General features: G+C 34.5%; 1 protein-coding gene across 1 annotated transcript; it reads left to right on the top strand.

The window, feature by feature from the left end:
• Window positions 1-1,815: 1,815 nt before the first annotated feature.
• Window positions 1,816-7,691, top strand: LOC127117902 (SNF1-related protein kinase regulatory subunit beta-1). Its single transcript, XM_051048029.1, has 4 exons — window positions 1,816-2,264; window positions 6,189-6,367; window positions 6,487-6,649; window positions 7,037-7,691. The coding sequence occupies exons 1-4, from the start codon at window positions 2,085-2,087 to the stop codon at window positions 7,352-7,354; spliced, it is 840 nt and encodes a 279-aa protein (XP_050903986.1). The 5' UTR covers window positions 1,816-2,084; the 3' UTR covers window positions 7,355-7,691.
• Window positions 7,692-17,678: the final 9,987 nt, after the last annotated feature.

The raw sequence follows: 17,678 nt of genomic DNA, 5'->3' as shown, positions 1-17,678 counted from the left end.
GACATATGTGAATGAAGTCTATGAGCTTTACCAAAACTACAAGATTTGAAAAAAAAATGGTATCATCTTTATTTAATAAGGGAATATTACACAATTTGAGTATATTCTTGACATAATGGAAATTGGCATGATCAAGTCTAGAATGCCAAATAGACATAGACCTATATTTATAGGAGTTAGCTAAAACAAAATTAGAAACAACACAATTTTGAACATTAATTGAAAAACCATGACTTTTAACTATGCAATTGGAGCTCACCACATCCAATGGTAGCTTGGGAAAATAGTATAAGACACTAGCATCTAGAAATCCTTAAATGATAATTTGCTTAAAACCCTGAGATTTTACACAACATTTATTTATCAGGAATTCAAAAGTGATAATGTTGTATTTAGAAAGCTTTGAAACAAATAGAAGATTTCTAGTAATAGAGGGAACATGCATGACATTATCAAGAATTATATGAGTTTTAGGTGATAATTTGGAGAAAAACAGGTGAACTAACAAAGTTTATCTCTAAAATTTGATCATTACTAACATGAACTTAGGTATCTCTTACCTAAGACTTTTTATTTTATAAATAAAAGTCATATGGTGTGAGATGATGAGAAACACCTAAGAATGAGAACTGGATTTGTGACACCAATTCAGATGTGAGACAACACTCCTGAGTATATACACATGAATGACTTGTCCTGACTATCATAACCAATGGTTGTGAACTTTGTACTAAATCTTCTGCCTTTTCCTGTTTTGTGGATAAGTTAGTAGATGAGTTGCGTGAGGCAAGAACGATTCATGAAACCTATGACAACAATTAGTAACAAAAGGACCATACTTACCATAAAGTTGGCACGTGGGATGATTACTAGTTGCGTAATGCCATTTACCATGATTGTGACCTCAAATAAAACTATTACCTCAACCACGAGTACATGAGAAAGATCATATGGAGCTACCTGCTTCTTGACATGTTTGAACAAAGTTTGTAGACACTGTTGAAACAACAAATTCTTACTTGAATTTGTCCATTCGTGCTTCCTGAACATACACAAGATCACAAAGTGATGGTGACTCGGTACTTCCATGCACCGATTAAGTGATATATTGATTTTCTCTCTTTGTTAATTTAAGCTCAAGACGTAATTGATGAACCCTAACATTGAAATAAATATCATTATACGAAACGGTTCATTCATTCAATAATTTATTTACACATACACCAATGTAAAATTATCTACAAGTCTTGCTTGTTACGAAAGGAAGCTCAAATTTTTTATAACTAACTCCGACAACTACCTAACTACTAACCAAACCTAAGTGCTAAGTGCTAACATCAAAACATATATATACTAGCCTAGATCATTTAAAATCAAAATATACTTTTGTATGGACTGAACAAATACAAATATTATTTGTAACTAATAAAATTCAAACTAAATATTAAAGTTTCACCAACAAATCAATCTTAAAGGTTACATAACTGACTCGCATCTATCGTAAATAAAATAAATCAGGTATTGTTGATCAACTAGAATAGTTTTATTTATTTATTTTTATTTTCAATACTTTAAAATAAAAGTATTTAGTTAAAAATTAATACAAATAAAATCAAATAATAGTAGGAATTAGGTGCGAGTGTGACGATAAGCGCGAGTTCCGTTAAAAGACAAAAGAGCGTGGAAGAAAAAACACTCATTTGTGTACTACAGAAAAGTTAAACAAATGAAAAAGTTATTTTTTTATATTATTTAAAAAAAAACTTTTCTTCTTTTCTCTCTCGTTTTATTTATTTTTTGGATTTAATTTTTATTCTAATCTAAATTTCTCGCTCCAAAGTCCAAAACATCACAGCGTCAGATCAGAGTCAGACACAACTTGATAAGAATAAAACGACGAATAACGGAACCGTTTTCTTCTTCTTCTTCGCGGCACTTTCACTTCTTCATACTCTCACAATTTGTCGTTTACTTCTCCTTCGCCTGCATTGCGATTCTTCTCTCCTTTTCAGTAAACGACAATAACCGTACACATATATAATATTTTTCCTGCGTTTTGTATTTTCACGTTTCTCAATCTCTCCATGGGAAACGCTAATGGCAGAGAAGACGGAGCCATTTCCGACGGTGTTGATCTTGGTGGCCGTGAACCTCACGCGCCTGATTCTCGTCCTCCCGTTCGTGCTTTTTCTTCCGATTCAATGGCTAATAGTCCGCCTCAGAGTCCTCGCCGTTCCAGATCGCCGATCCTCTTCGGTCCTCAGGTTTTCTAATTCTCTCTCAACAATACAATAATAGCAATCTATTTCGTTCTTCGTTTTTTTATTCAATTCTTTTATGCTTTTCTGCATCTCTGTTATGCGTTAATGTTAGTCATTACGTTTTTTTTTCGTTACTGTTGAATTGAATTTGGTTAGCTTGGGTTGAATTTCGATTACGTTAGGTTAAATAGGTGCTTCGTTGATGTTGCTATTCATTCTGTGTTTAGTGTATTTAATTCTAACAATCATTTGTGAATTAAATAAAATGCTTATAGGTCAATTTTGTTGAAACTGTAGATTATTACCAAGTTTAAGCAGTGGATGATTTCCTGTGTTAAATTGAATAGATCTGCGAATTCTATTATTGAAAATTGATCCGATGACGCCTGCATGGATGGATGGTGTGTAGTTGATGAATGTTATTTGGATTAATTAGCAGGATGAGTGTCCAAAAGAAATTAATGTGGCTGTTTTTTCATCAACTTCCATGTGGTTTGTATGTCCAAAACTTGATTAGATAGGGCATGAGGGACGAAGCGGAATGATGCAAATCTATGGAGTTAATTAGTTGATATGAGCTGTTTGAAGTGTTTAAGAACAGTTGTGCCTGATATTCAGATCGTTTATGTAGTTAATTTACCATTTTGCAGATTCCTTGCAAATGCAGTCTCATTTTTGTTCAGTGAGAATTGAACAATTTACCAAACTTAGGATGGTGTGTGTGTACACATTGGGCTAAGCGTGCAAACATCTTAAAGTAGTGTTTATTGAGAAGCAATACACAGTTGACCTTAAACGAGAAACCATTGACCATTCGGAGTCTATTGAACTTGAAAACAAACGGGCACTTAGTTAGAGCGTCACAGTTGAGACGAGAAATTAACCCGTGACTCCATCTGAGTTTGAGTTGGACCGCGTCATTTTTGTCCCGTAAAACTCATGGAGCTATGTCTCCATGCTTTTCATGATTGTTAGTAACAGAATTGTGTATGCATCAATGCATCATTTTGAGATGCACATTAATTGTTCTAGTCTAACGGACTCAATCAGTTAATTTTGTCCATTTTGGAAATCAGTAATTGCATGCAATAATATCCTTGACTACGAGTATGAAATGTGCTGTTTGTGATTTGATGTCTGGACTTTAAAATGTCAACAAGATATATGTTTTGGGGCAACCGTTTTGCAGGTGTAATGCCATGGACTTTGTTTTGTACTGATTTTTGTGACACGTTCCCTTGACTACATGCTTAGTATCTTCGAAGTTTCTGAATTGAGAAACAGCACGTGTAATATTGGAATGCGAGTACACAAGACTCTGCAGATGTTGACCTAGCGATTTTGGATTTGTATCCAATGCATCACGATTCAGGATGTGCACACAATATTATACTTGGCTATATATTTAGGGTCTTGACGAATCTAGGAAGGGGAATTTGTCATTGAATAATATAATATTGTGACATTTAAAAGTTGAATGATCAACTTTTAAAACGAGTGTTTCTACATTTGGCTCTTAAGGGCACAAGTTAACATTTACCATATTTTAAGCTGTTAAGCTTATATAATATCAAAAGTTTTACACAAGATTCTAAGGACATACAAACCAATACTTGCATATACTTTTATTTTCTCCCGATCCGTGTATATTGATCCTATTCATTTGGAAATTGGCCATTGTCATCTTTATTCCCGGTCAATGTTTGTAATTTTCTATTTTTGTCGTTCATTATTTTTGTCTGGAAGTTACCCCCCACACTCTGGGACCTCTCTTGGAGAATTGATAATTGATAGATTTCCATGTCATTCACTATTATACTGTCTTCTTTAAATTTAGATGCTTATATGATTTTGTATTTTCTTTCCCAAGGTTTCATCAAAACAATTAGTGTTTGAGTTTTTTTAGAAAAGATGGTAGAAAATAGACTTAGCTGGTTTGAACTTGTAGAGAGAAGATCTGTAGATTTTGTTGTAGGGATAGTAGATCAGATGGAGAGGAGTCAAACAATTAAAGGTAGAAGAAGACCTATAAAAACCATAAGAGAACTATTAAGAAAGATCTCGAAATTAACGAATTGGATAGAAACATGGTCTTGGATTGAACATTATGGTGTAATTTGATCCATTTAACTGACTCACTTAGTGGGGTTAAGGCTTGGTTTTGTTGTTTAGAAACAAGTGATCATCCCTCAGTTGGATGTGCATGATTTCATTTAACATGGACAAATAATCTTTTTTTTAACCTTTCATATACAAGCAGGTTTTTCTTAGGTGTGCTGCTAATGCATATATTTATTTGTGTCTCGTGTCTGAAGGTGATCACTCATGTTAACTAGAGTATATTCTGCCAATTTATTTTGCATATTTCAGGTTTATGGGCTAGTCAGTTAAAAAGAACCTGTCAATATGTAGAAAATAACTTTGTATCTTCCATTGTGGAAATTGTTATCCAAAACAGTATCTTAAAAGAATGGTGCTCCTCGTGGCATTTTCTTATTCCTATTATACTGCATCTTCCAACAGCCTTGTGTTAGGCCCTTATCATGACTCATTTAAATCCATTTACTTCCACCTGATTCAATTCAATTGGCATGATCATTATTAGTTTGACTATTTGATTCCAAATCTGGAAATATGATATTTGCCCACCCAAACCAGTTAGATTTGATGTCTTGCACCATATTAACTAGGCAAGACCCCAAACATTGGCGGATCTTAGCTATGACAGGGGGGTGCAATGGTCACTCAAAAATTCTTTTTAATTGACAAATATACACTTCGTAGCATCAATATATATTTATATACGCTATGCGTGTTTATTTACCAAATATGCATGCTGGCACTGTGCTGGAAAGGCATTTTTGCAGCTTAAGTTTCCAGGGATCAAATCAGGCAGAAACCTTTTAGATTTGATCCCTGAAATCACAAGGTTTGAACTCAGTCCACTTAGCTTAAAATCACATCAAAGCTACCCACTACACCAGTCAACTGGTTCTGTAAACTTAAAGCAATATTGTTATATATATTTACATACTTGGCCTCCTCTAAAATACCGATCAAGCTCTGCCACTGATCCCAAATGATTGGCGTCAGTTTACACCATAGCTACTTGTCCTTGCTAACAAGTACAACTCTAGTCTAATGAAGCTTCAGGGTTATATTTTCATATGAAGGTGGGAAAAATTCTGACAATTTCCTATTTAGTGACTGATAGTTGTTGTAACCGAAATATATTTTAGAACTATTCACTAGGCTGTGAATAATATCAAGACATACATTTGCGTCAAAGATGAAAACAAGTCCCATTTTCTTTCTTTCCTTTCTTTCTGTAAGAAATTTTGAAACCATAATCTTTCCTCGTCTTTGAGCAGAGTTTTGGAAGAGAGAATCTACTATGTGCTATTAAATTACATGATCGTGAATGCATTTTTATTTAAGAATACTTGTTTGGTTTAGAATTTGATCTAATAATGCATTGTGTGAAATTATGATATGCTTGTCGATAGGTTGGTTTTAATTGATAGATTTCCTGGGAAGGGAATTCTCTTTTTTTCTTTTCTTGGTTTTAACCCGTGTTATAGATTCGCTCTCTTAAACCCTTCAAGGTTTTGTTGTTGTTGTTCTATAAGTATAACATTAATTGAGACTAAAGTTAATTTTGATTGCCTTCTGCGATCTTAGATGATAAAACACTGTACATATAGTTTTGATTTGTAGACTCAACTTTTTGTTTGTAAGGGATGCAATTGTGCCAAAGTGTGTATTGTTGTTCTTGCTCACATTTAGTTTTAATTCATTCCCTGAAGTTAAAATTTCTTTAGTTAGGGTCTTTCCTTTTTGCTTAGAAAATAAATATGCAGGTTATATCAGTGGCAACATGACATTACTAAAAACATGACATAGGATTATTTCTTTTATACTTTTCAGGTTCCCCTAGCTCCATTACAAAGAGGTAACGGCCCTCCTTTTCTCAATCAAATGTGGCAGAATGAGCCTCATGGTATTGTTCATCAACCTCCTGAGCAAGGAATCCCTGTTATGATCACTTGGAATTATGGAGGTAACAGTGTGGCTGTGGAGGGATCTTGGGATAACTGGACATCCAGGTCAGACTTGATGACTCTTTTGTTAGTAATGGTGGCTTGATTGTATTTGACATGAAAAGTTATCACAATTGCAATTATTCTATAATGTATTAGTACCAGTAAATTTTAATTACTTGCAGGAAGGCAATGCAGCGAGGTGGCAAGGATCACTCAATTCTTATAGTCCTTCCATCAGGTATATATCATTACAGGTTCATTGTCGATGGTGAACAGAGATATATTCCAGATCTTCCTTATGTAGCTGATGAGATGGGGAATGTCTGCAATCTTCTTGATGCTAACGTATGCATCTTCTTTTTTGTTTGTTTTCTTTTTCTGTGAACATCCTATTGTCATGTGAAGAGCAACTTTTTCATCATGAAATTCATCTTCCTAGATACCTATTTGTGCTTTTGCACTCTTCTAGAGGATCTTATCTTTTCGGTGTAAGATTATGTGTAATGTGTGGCAAGCAGTGGGAGGGAGGGTAACCATGTTAGTGGGTGGGGCTAGGAAAGAGTAATGTGCCCTATTTCATTTTATATATATATATATATATATATATATATATATATATATATATATATATATATATATATATATATATATATATATATATATATATATATATATATTATGGTGAAGAGGCATCATCCCGGTATGATGATTCAATGTTCTTATTTTCTGCAGGATTATGTGCCAGAAAATCCTGAAAGCGTCTCTGAGTTTGAAGCACCACTCTCCCCAGAATCTAGTTATGGTCAAGCATATCCAGCTGAGGAAGATTTTGCAAAAGAGCCATTGGCTGTTCCCTCGCAGCTACATCTTACAGTCCTAGGTATGGAGAATGCTGATTCTGGGCCCTCTTCAAAGCCTCAACATGTTGTGCTAAATCATGTCTTCATAGAGAAAAACATGGCTTCAAAGTCCGTTGTTGCCCTGGGATTGACTCACAGGTTCCAGTCTAAATATGTGACAGTTGTCCTTTACAAACCTCTCAAGAGATAAAGATGCGACAATTATCAAGGTTGTTTCATTTTGTAGCCTCAGTTTGTAAAAAAATGTTCAAATAATACTCCCCTCCCTAGGTGGTATATGAAGGTCATGTGTCTGTAGATATGCTCGAAAAAATCTGGTGTTATAGTTCTGACTTGATACATTAAAACTTTTAGTTTTTCAGTAACCTTTTTGTGTTTTTTTTTTCTCTTAGAATTATTAAAATTTCAGTAAGGTGTCGAAAATTTGATGTAAGCAGTTCTGCCAAAGACTGTAACTTGTAACTTCGTGCTAGTCTGAGTTATGTTTTTTTGGTTTATAATCCAAGTCAATGAACATTCGCAATCAAGTAGTTGAAAACTTTGGTACACGCAATTTCACTTGCATGTTGTAAGCTCTGGCCATCTTTTGCTTTGAATTGTTGATCCAAGGTTAGGCCATCAAATCATATTCGTCTAGAGTGTCAAACTCCATTACCAAAGCTTATTGCTATCATCAATATAAGGTGGTTTTGTTTTCTAGAGGTAATAACGCATTTTGATCATAGGTGACCCGATACAGAGTGAAGCCAAATTGCAATTGTTTTTTAAGTTTTTTATGGCCCAAAGGACTTCCTACCTGATTTCATGCCATCTTGGCTTATCTTTAATTTTTTTTATTATTATATCATCGATGATCTGGTTGGTCGCCTCAATAATCCTATAGACAAAGCATAGTAAGAGGAGAAACATATCATTTGTATTCCAAATTTTTGCATAAACAACTACCTGATGGCTAGTGAGTATCGTTCCTTGATTAGGCATAATTGTTTTGAGGATGCCAAATTCAGTATCGTTCCTTGATCAGTTATAGTTGTTTTGAGGATGCCAAATTATATATGATTCGATCTAGAATGAAATTGATAATCTCATTCTGCCTTACATTTACCATCAGTTGAATCTTTACCCATTTGTTGAAGTAGACAATAACTATGATGATAAAAATATGCCTTTTGGATGAAGGAGAGTATATTTTACCAATCAAATCCATAACTATCTGTAAGATCCTAATTTTGACTTTAAGATCCCTCATGCTATCTCACAATTTGCATTGGCTTTGGGATCACACATTAGCATCTTCATTACCCCTCACTCATTGAGTTTGTATTGGGAGAGGTCACCAAACACATTTGATTGTATTATACTTTGTTTTTCTTTATTTACTAACCAAAATATCAAAAATATGTCTATATATAGTTTACTTCCTTTGTAGGTAGTGTGTGTGTCCACCCATGCTCTATCAAGCTCACATCTAGGGATTGAGATCCTCAATGCAAGGAAACTAATCAAGAGATGATTCACATTGACTCTAGGCATCATATATGGGTCCCCATGATCTTCACATATCATTGTGATCAATAATTCATCAAGAGTTTGAAGCTTGTTTGCCTTGGAAGCCTTAATTTATCTTGGTATCTTGTGTGACTTCCTCAACAAGTTTCTTCATCATTTGATCAAATATTTCAAGGGATACTTCATATTATATCATCTTATGCATATATGATCCTCCATGAGTCCAAAAGATCAAGAGAACTTCAAGTTTGCAAGATGGTGGTTGACCAGAAAAAGTCAACTGGTCAAAACTAGGGTTCCGTAGACCCTATCTCCTACAATTTTTATCATATGAAAATGATTTCAAGAGAAAAGTTACTCCTTATGACATTCCAAACAACTTTCATGTTTAATTCAAGATCTAGTTTTTCTTGGAAAGTCATTTTTTATGGTGAAAGATTATAGGTCATTTTGTCAAAATCCTAGTTAGGAGGTCAACTTCCAAGTACCATAACTTGCTCAGTTTTAATGAGGTGAAGGCTATTCAAGTTTCATGATCAAATTTAAAATGTTCTCTCCAACTTTGATTCTTGGAAGAAATTCAAATTCGACTTGCAAGGGCATGTGTCAAGAGGAAACATTATAGGTCATTTTGGACCATTACCATTGAACAAGTGATTTTCCTCAACTTCTAAAATGCATAACTCTATCATGCCAAATTCAAATGAGGTCAAATTTGTGACCAAATTGAATAGGTTTGAAATAATTACAACTTTTATGAAGGAACTTTTGACATTTGAAGTCCATAGTAAAAGTTATTCAAGGTGGAAGAAGTGAACATTTGACTTGGTACTTAGAAAATTTTCAAATATGTTTGATTTCCCAAACTTTCACCTTAAAATTCCATGATTCAAGCTTCAAATAGAAAAGTGTTCAACATGAAAGTTGTTCCCCTTGATCTCACATTTCCAAAAAGTCCAAGATCATCTCATTTGGCCAAGAATTGGAGGACTTGCGCATGGGTTCTTCATAAAGCTTCATTTGGATGAATTCCACATTCACATTTCAATTACCATTGCATGATCACATGAAACACTTTCATCATTTCACATGAGGAATTTTGGACCTAATCACATCATTTCATGGACTATCACATGCCCATGCATCCATGCAAGAGAGATTGCTATTTTTGGCCAATTTTTGAAATGTGTAGAAAGCAATCGCCTTGCGTATAAATAAGACCCTTATTGCTCAGAATTAAGGACACATTGCCCAAGCTTTGAACCTGCAATCCAAACCCTCACCATTAGAGGTCAATCTTGAAGGTTTTCATTTGAAAATCGAGTTTCAAATCTCCTTCTGTTTTGAGATTAAAACTCCAAGAATCCAAATCTTTCCTTGATCCAATTCAACTTCTGCAAGCTTCTGAAGCCAAACCAAGGCCAATTGGAAGCAAGATCATGTAAGTTTCAAGCTCCCTCGAAGGTGATTTTCCAGAATTTTCATCTCCTCGATTCTCTCTCAATTCTTCACCATTCTTTGTGATTGGTTGACTGAAGTCCTACCAATGTAGGCAACACAATTGAGTTGCTTTGAGGTTAAATCGAAGCAACCCAGTTCATGATCCTCAAAATTAAAATCCCTGTATCTTTTTATATACTTGGAATTGGAGAAAATTGAGGCCAAATTCATGATCCTGAGCACTTTCTCTTTGAAATAGTGTCCTTGTTTTCCATTGTCCATTGAGATGAAGTTGGACCAGTCCAGTGGAGGTCACCAGAGAAGGTGACTGGAGCCCTAGCTTCGGTGGTGTGTTGTCACGCTTCCTGGCCATCTGATCATGTTTGAATATTCTAATCTGGACCCTTGGTTTGCATTACCACGTGTACAACACGTTGACTTGTGTCCACCATGTAACGCTCGCGTGTGGCCATCAGATTTGCCACCTCAATTAATGAGGGAGATCCGATGACCCTTATTTTTTCTATTTTTATTTTTATTTCTGATTTAATGTTTAATCATTTTATTTTGTTTAATTCATATTAATTTCATTTTTAATCCAAAAAATATGGGACTTTCACCAAAAATCTTTAAATATTTTTCTCTTTCATTTTCTGAATAAAAATTATTTTTTCGATATGAATTAAATGTTTTTGTGCATATTTTTAATTGTTTAAAAATATTTCTGACTTTTCAAAAATCTTGATTTTTTTGTCTAAGGTCCTTTGACCTTGTTTGACCTATGATAAATCTCTTGGCCATTTATTTGATGTTTTGAAGAGATTTTAGGTTTTGACCAAATTAAAATGTATTTTAATTCATTTTTAAATTCATTTTTAATTGATTAAATGTGTAAAATTTATGTTGAGTCATTATTATGGTCTTGTGATGTTTGACTTTCTGTTTGGGCCTTGGTCAATGTTGATTTGACTTTTGTTGGATCAAAACCATTGGATTTAGGGGATTGATGAAATGTACATTTTATCTCCCAAAATGAATGGATGGTTTTGATTTGATAAAATTCCCCCTTGGTAAATTTGTGTATCTATTTCCCCCTCCCTCTTCATCTTCATCACTGTTCTTCCCAATTCCCTCATTTTGACCAATGGAATCTCTAATGTCTTAAGGCTAATTGGTTCATCAATGACCTTGTGTCAGATGAACCAATACAAGTATGACTGAGATAGGTCCATCCCTCTTGATCTTCTCTTTTAGTGTGTGGTATGTTTTAGGAGTTCGGTTCTTCATACCAAATCTCTAACATGCATTAACACCTAAATTTTGATTGCCCGATCTCAGATTGTTGTGACTGCTATATAAGTCCATTTACGATTGCTTAACATAGAGCTAAATTTGACCTTAAAGGCATATCATTCTAGTCAGTGAGATTGTAAGTCTCCCATTCATCATGGTATTATGTGGAAACTTGACCTTTTTTCCTTTCATGAGAGCTAGTGGCATACTTGTTGAATTATCCAAGTTGGAGTCCTTCTCATGGAAGATGTCTTGGTTTAAGGATTCATACTTGTGAAAGAATGGTTAAGTGTTCTCCAAAGAATGACTTAATCAATTAAAAAAAACACCACTAACACTTGACTAACCATTGACTAACATCTGACTAATTCTTGTTAATATTGCTTTACTTTCAAGTCATTTACTTTATGCAATTTAAACTTCAGTCATTTATCATTCATTGCCATTTACATTCCATTTAACTTGTTTATGTTTATGTCATTTTCACTTTGCTCATTTGAGCCATATCTTGTGATTATATATATTGTTTGTGCATTTTGGTTTTGTTTGTGGTCTTAGGACCTTAAAAATACTTAATAACAACAAAAAAACCTAAAAAATGTCTGGTGGACTGTTGATCTTGATCTGAACTCTTGGACTTAGAATTAGGCAACATTCCCTGTGCAAAAAGGACTTCGCCAATGCCAACATTTTGAGACCAAGCTATTGTGAACTGAGCCTTCATCTGATGCAAGCCTTGGGTCTTGTCTGAATTCATCTGCTACCCTGTCTTTGTGCTAATTTTTATTTTGATCTTGTGTCTGATGTTTTGTTCCGAGTTGATCAAGGAGTATTTCATTTGATACATGAGAAGACAAATAAGACTGCTAGCTATGGAAATTGCTTGCTTGAATGTGGCTATCTTTATTTGATGCCTTGATCTTCTTAATGTCTGGATATTGCTAATGCTTATTGATTATTGCTTGATTCAAAGTCCAAAGGGAAAGTGGGTTTCTATATGACATTCTTGTCTGTTGGATTGCGTCCCATTGGTCAGATCTTTTCAACTCTCAACTTTTAATTTTTATGCTTAGGATAGCCTCTTCATCTCCTCCCATTTCTTAAATTTCAAAATCTCTCCCCTTTTCAAAAACCTTATTTGCTTGTGATTTTAAACTTAGACTTTATTTTAATGATTAGAAACTTTGGCCTTATGCCAATGACTTTTCAAACTTTTTTTCTTAAATCAAACTTGTAAATAAACTTAATCGTATTAACTTAGATTTCAAAAGACAAAAAGAACTAACAATTCGATTCAAACTTTTGGGGCCTTTTGTGCCTATTTCTTGTTAAACTTTTGTTAAAAGTAATTCATCAACTTTGAAATTTTTACCACGAACTACGAGGTTTTGATCCCTCATTTTTATGTTGGTACATAGGCACAAGTCCGAAGGTCTTATCAAACACAGAAATATAATCAATGAATTCTTTTCTCATCCCCACACTCTATTTTTCTCAAACATCATTTATATCAAATACACATACACACATAAAAAAGGGCTCCCTAGGAGTACCTAGGACACTTTGGGTGCTAATGCTTTCCCTCTGTGTAACCAACCCCCTTACCTGTAATCTCTGGCATTTTATTAGTTTTGATTTGAAAACTTCTTATATTTGGGTTTTGCTCGTACTTTTCCCTTTTCCTTTGGAAACAATAAAAGCGTGGTGGCGACTCTGGTTTTATTGACGTTAAGCTTATTTATAGCTTGATGGTCATAAATTTACCGTTACAGAAATTAAGTGGCGACTCTGCTGGGGAGTAGTCCTCAATGGGTTTAGCCTACTTTTTTATGTGTATATATTTGTATATTTGCTGTTTGTATATTTGTTTGTGTGATACAATTTGTCTGTTGTGCTTGGTGATCTCTGAGTGGTGAGATAAGTTCTAACCCAAACTTGAGTACGATTAAGATCGGAGGATGGTATAGTCATGTTCAACTTGTGTGGAGTAGTCCTTAACAAGTTGGATTGAGACCCATCTACTCAGTGGATACCCTTTTGGAGTTACTAATGTCACACAAGTTATTTGTGGTTAGGCATTACTTTCTCTTATTTGGGGTCCGAGAAGCTGAGGACCGTAGAACATTTAACCCAACTTGGCCTATTTAGGACGTAGTACGGAGAGTGTTTAGGTGTAGACCTGATAATAGTTGTTACACGATACTACACTCAGACGAGTTTCTCTTGAGAATATTATGGATTGATGAGTCAGTCATCCTAACCTATAATATCCGATATATGAGATTAAGACTCTGGGAACTTTTTAGAGCATGATCTATAGGTTTTTATCCTTAGTACACTCCTTTGGGATGATTCTTAACCTGACTCCATTCTTGTGACTCACAACAAACCCTTTGATTCTCGGTTGATCCGATTAAGTCTTGTCAATATCAACGGAACTTAGGTGTTGATAAGGTGAAAACCATAATCCACCAAAATGGATGATTGATCTTAATGATGACTTGATCCATCCCTTGACCTTTGTTTGTGTTTGCCTTGTGTGTGATCCCTTGTTTATGATTGTTGCATTCATGCATACATGCGCATCATAACATTCATCATAGAAAAATAAATTTCAAGGAACTGAGGTCTTATTTGCAAATATTTTCAGACCATGGAATATGGACGAAGGAACACTAAGAAGTACAGTTTCAGATGTCCTGATTTGAAAGAGCTAAGGAAGTTGTCATCCTTTGTATTATATCCCTTGGACTTCAAGCAACGTCATGGGAAGCTTTTGACTGTGTTATCTATTGATGTGGTTGAAAAGCTTCTGAGTATTTTGGTTCAGTTCTATGACCCTCTCTACCGGTGCTTCACTTTTCCTGATTATTAACTTATGCCTATTGTAAGACCCCAATTTTGTCCCTAAGATCCCTCATGGCATCATAACATTTCATTTGCATAGCCTCAAGGATCATTAGCATCTTGGTTCCCTTTGCCTTTGGGTGGGACCTTCTGTGAATTGGTTGAGACCACCAAGCATGCTTGAATTGTATACCATTGCTTTTCTTATTTTGTTTACTAACCAAAAGCACAGAAATATGTCACTAACATCTTTTGTTTGTAGCTTGAGCAATCACAAAGTCAAAAGCTTCAAGAAGATCATTGGTACAAAGACATGGTCAAGAGGAGATGAAAGCAAACATGATAATGGTTCCCAAAGCTCTCATCCATCAAATATTCCTCCCTAGTACCTCAATGCATCATTTTGATCAAAGCAAGTCAAAGGGTTTGAGGTCTTGTTCTTCAGAGAAACCCTAATTCATATGTGCACCATAATGCCTTGCTCTTGAAGCAACCTCAGCCCATGGTCAAATACAATCAAGGTAAGTTCTTTAATTCATCATTTCATTCATATTTGAACTTATTTGAGTGTCCTCAATCATCAATTCATCAAGATATGAGGCATGGACTTGAGAAGTTGATCAGTCAATTCATCTGACTATTTTGAAATGCACTAAGACCTAACTTTTTATGTTTTGGTCAAATGCAGATCGTTCCAAAGGAAAAAATGTTCTTAAGGACAATATGAACAACTTTCATGTTCATCAAAAATTTATTTGAAGCTTGGAAGGCCATCTTCCATTCCAATACATTATAGGTCATTTTTGACTGAAACCCTAATTGTGGGTCAACTTTCCGAGGACATAACTCATTCATTTTTTATGATTTTGAGGTGGGATCAAATTCATTGGAAATCTTAAGATGCCTAATTCAAATGTTATGTTAAACAAAATTTCAAAATCTCAAAATCTCAAAGGAAATACATGTGATAATGCAAGACATTATAGGTCCTTTTTGACCAAAGGCATTAAAAGTCAAAAAAGTCCAACTTCAAGTGCCCATAACTCTTTCATCAAAAATCCAAATGATGCAAAACTTAAGTCCATCTTGATTGTCTTGAAAAGACCTACAACTTTGATGTTGGAAGTGTTTCCAGTTGAGGCTTGCATCATCAAAACAGAAGGGTTTGAAAATTGGCCAATTTTAGAAACCTTGCCTTGACATGTCATGAACCTTGCACTTTAAACTCAAATTTCATAAATTTCCACACTTCAAATGAGTTTTTGTCCAACATAACATTTGTTCCTTATACAAAGACATTTCCAACCATTATTCCTATGCCTATGTTTGGATTTTCTAAATGGTACTTTCGAAGAGATGAATGTTTAGGTACAAATGAGGAATTCACTTGAAATCTTGGTACATGAGCAATTGCCTTGCAAATCACACGTCCAATTCCATTTGGCTGATGCTCAGAATTCATTTGGCATTGATTTTGGGCCTTGTGCATGATCATGCAAGCCCATGCAATGAAGCTTCACATGCCATGCACAAGGATTGATCACAAGTTTCTTGCCACTTCCTCTATAAATAGAGACCTCATTCCATTCATTTTACACGCCTAATTCAACCTGAAATGCTGCAGAATTCTTTCCATAGCCATCACTAAAGAAGCAAATTGCATTTTTCTTCAAATTTTTTCAGATCCAAAATTCAACTTCATCTGGTTGAATTCTTGGATCTTAAGCTTCTAAACCTTCACCATTCATCTCACTGGTCTTCTGTTTCAGCAAAGCAAGCAAGGCATTGTGCTCAAATTACCAGAACTCAAGCTTACACTCCAACTGGTATTTTGTTCGAATCTCATCATCCATGGACCTATTTGCTTGGATTTAATGTTTTCTGAAGTCCTCACTTGAGAGGCAAGCTAGTGGTAGCTTCAATTTCGTTTTTCCTTGATCTGCATTTTCCACACCTGAATCTTCCACCTCGGATTTCTCCATTTATAGGAATCTTGAGTGTGATTCAAGGTTACAGGGGTGATGTACATCACCCCAGCTTCATTTTGGTATAAGGATCGTGTACTTTGGTGGCCTTTTGAATTTCTGCAATTTGGCCGAAAAATCCAAGCTCACCGGAGAAGATGGTGGCTCCGGTGGCTTCATCATCTCCAGTTTGAATCCTGGCCGTGTGATCTATTTTCCAGATTCAATCAGGACCCTTGCTTGTTATGACTTTTATTTGTTTTCCATGTGTGTGCATTGACCGTGGATCACAATGAGCGCGCGCCTCTGGATCCTTGGATCTGCCAGCTCAATTAATGAGCTCAGATCCAAGGGCTCTCGTTTTTTCCAATTTTTATTTTCTGTTTTAATTCCATTTTATTTTCTTAAATTCCATTTTATTTCAAAAATCAATATCTCTTTCATTTTTAATCCAAAAATTATGGGACCAATTGCATTAGTCTCCAAATAATTTCTAGTTTCTATTTCTGATTTTTAATATTTTTTATTTTGTCATTTGATATTTTTTGTGAATTTTCTCTTTTCTGGTTATTTTTAATTCATTTTAAATAGTTTTTGATATTCAAAAAATACAAAAATATTTTCCTAACCTATTTGAATGATGATGGATCTATGAAAAATATTCTCATCAATTTTTGAATTGATTTGAGATTTATTTGAGATTTTAGTTCAATTAGGTTATTTTTATTCATTTTTAATTGATTAAAAATAGTTTCTGACTTTTAAAAATGCTGAAATTTTTTGTCAAATTTTGTTTGACCTTGTTGAACTTGAGATAAATTACTTGGACCTTTCAAGGTTGATTTGAAGTAATTTTGAAGTTTAACCTTTCCATTTATTTTCAATTCAAGTTTATTTTAAATATTAAAAAATGCCAAATATAGTTTATTCATTTCTTGACTCCCAATCTTCATCTCACTTCTGTTTTTGATTGTTTGACCTTAACTTTCAATGTTATTGGTCAACATATGAGGATTGGTACATTGTACTTCATTTAATGCACTTTAATTTTGCCATTTCCATTTCTCTTTTCCATCTTCTTCTTATTCATCTTCTTCTTCTTTCCTTTTGATCAATGAGTTGAAGGTTGATAAGTTAGCATTGATTAGGGAGATTTAACCTTCCTTGATTCAAATCTAATTCATCTTGATCAATTGATCAAGTGAATGGCTTTGCGTTAAGGATAGGTTGTCGTCTAAATCATGCAAAAGGCTTAAACCAATACAAGATCAATTCTCATTTTCTTTTTGGCATGACAAGTTGTTGGAACTTGGTTCTCTAATCAAGACTTCTAACTTATGTTGTTGCCTACATTATTATTGACCGGCCTCAGATAGTTGTGACTTCTACATAAGTCCAATTACGATTGCTTAACATAGCGCTAAATTTGCCTTATGGCACACTAACTACTAACACTAACTA

This window comes from Lathyrus oleraceus, chromosome 2, assembly GCF_024323335.1.
Source record: "Lathyrus oleraceus cultivar Zhongwan6 chromosome 2, CAAS_Psat_ZW6_1.0, whole genome shotgun sequence".
Lineage (NCBI taxonomy): Eukaryota > Viridiplantae > Streptophyta > Magnoliopsida > Fabales > Fabaceae > Lathyrus > Lathyrus oleraceus.
This window is presented reverse-complemented; position numbering and strand designations above follow the sequence as displayed.

Coding starts and splice junctions, on each gene's coding strand:
- LOC127117902 (XM_051048029.1), top strand. CDS start 2,085: ATGGGAAACGCTAATGGCAGAGAAGACGGAGCCATTTCCGACGGTGTT. Junction 2,265..6,188: donor CGATCCTCTTCGGTCCTCAG/GTTTTCTAATTC, acceptor TATACTTTTCAG/GTTCCCCTAGCTCCATTACA. Junction 6,368..6,486: donor TGGGATAACTGGACATCCAG/GTCAGACTTGAT, acceptor AATTACTTGCAG/GAAGGCAATGCAGCGAGGTG.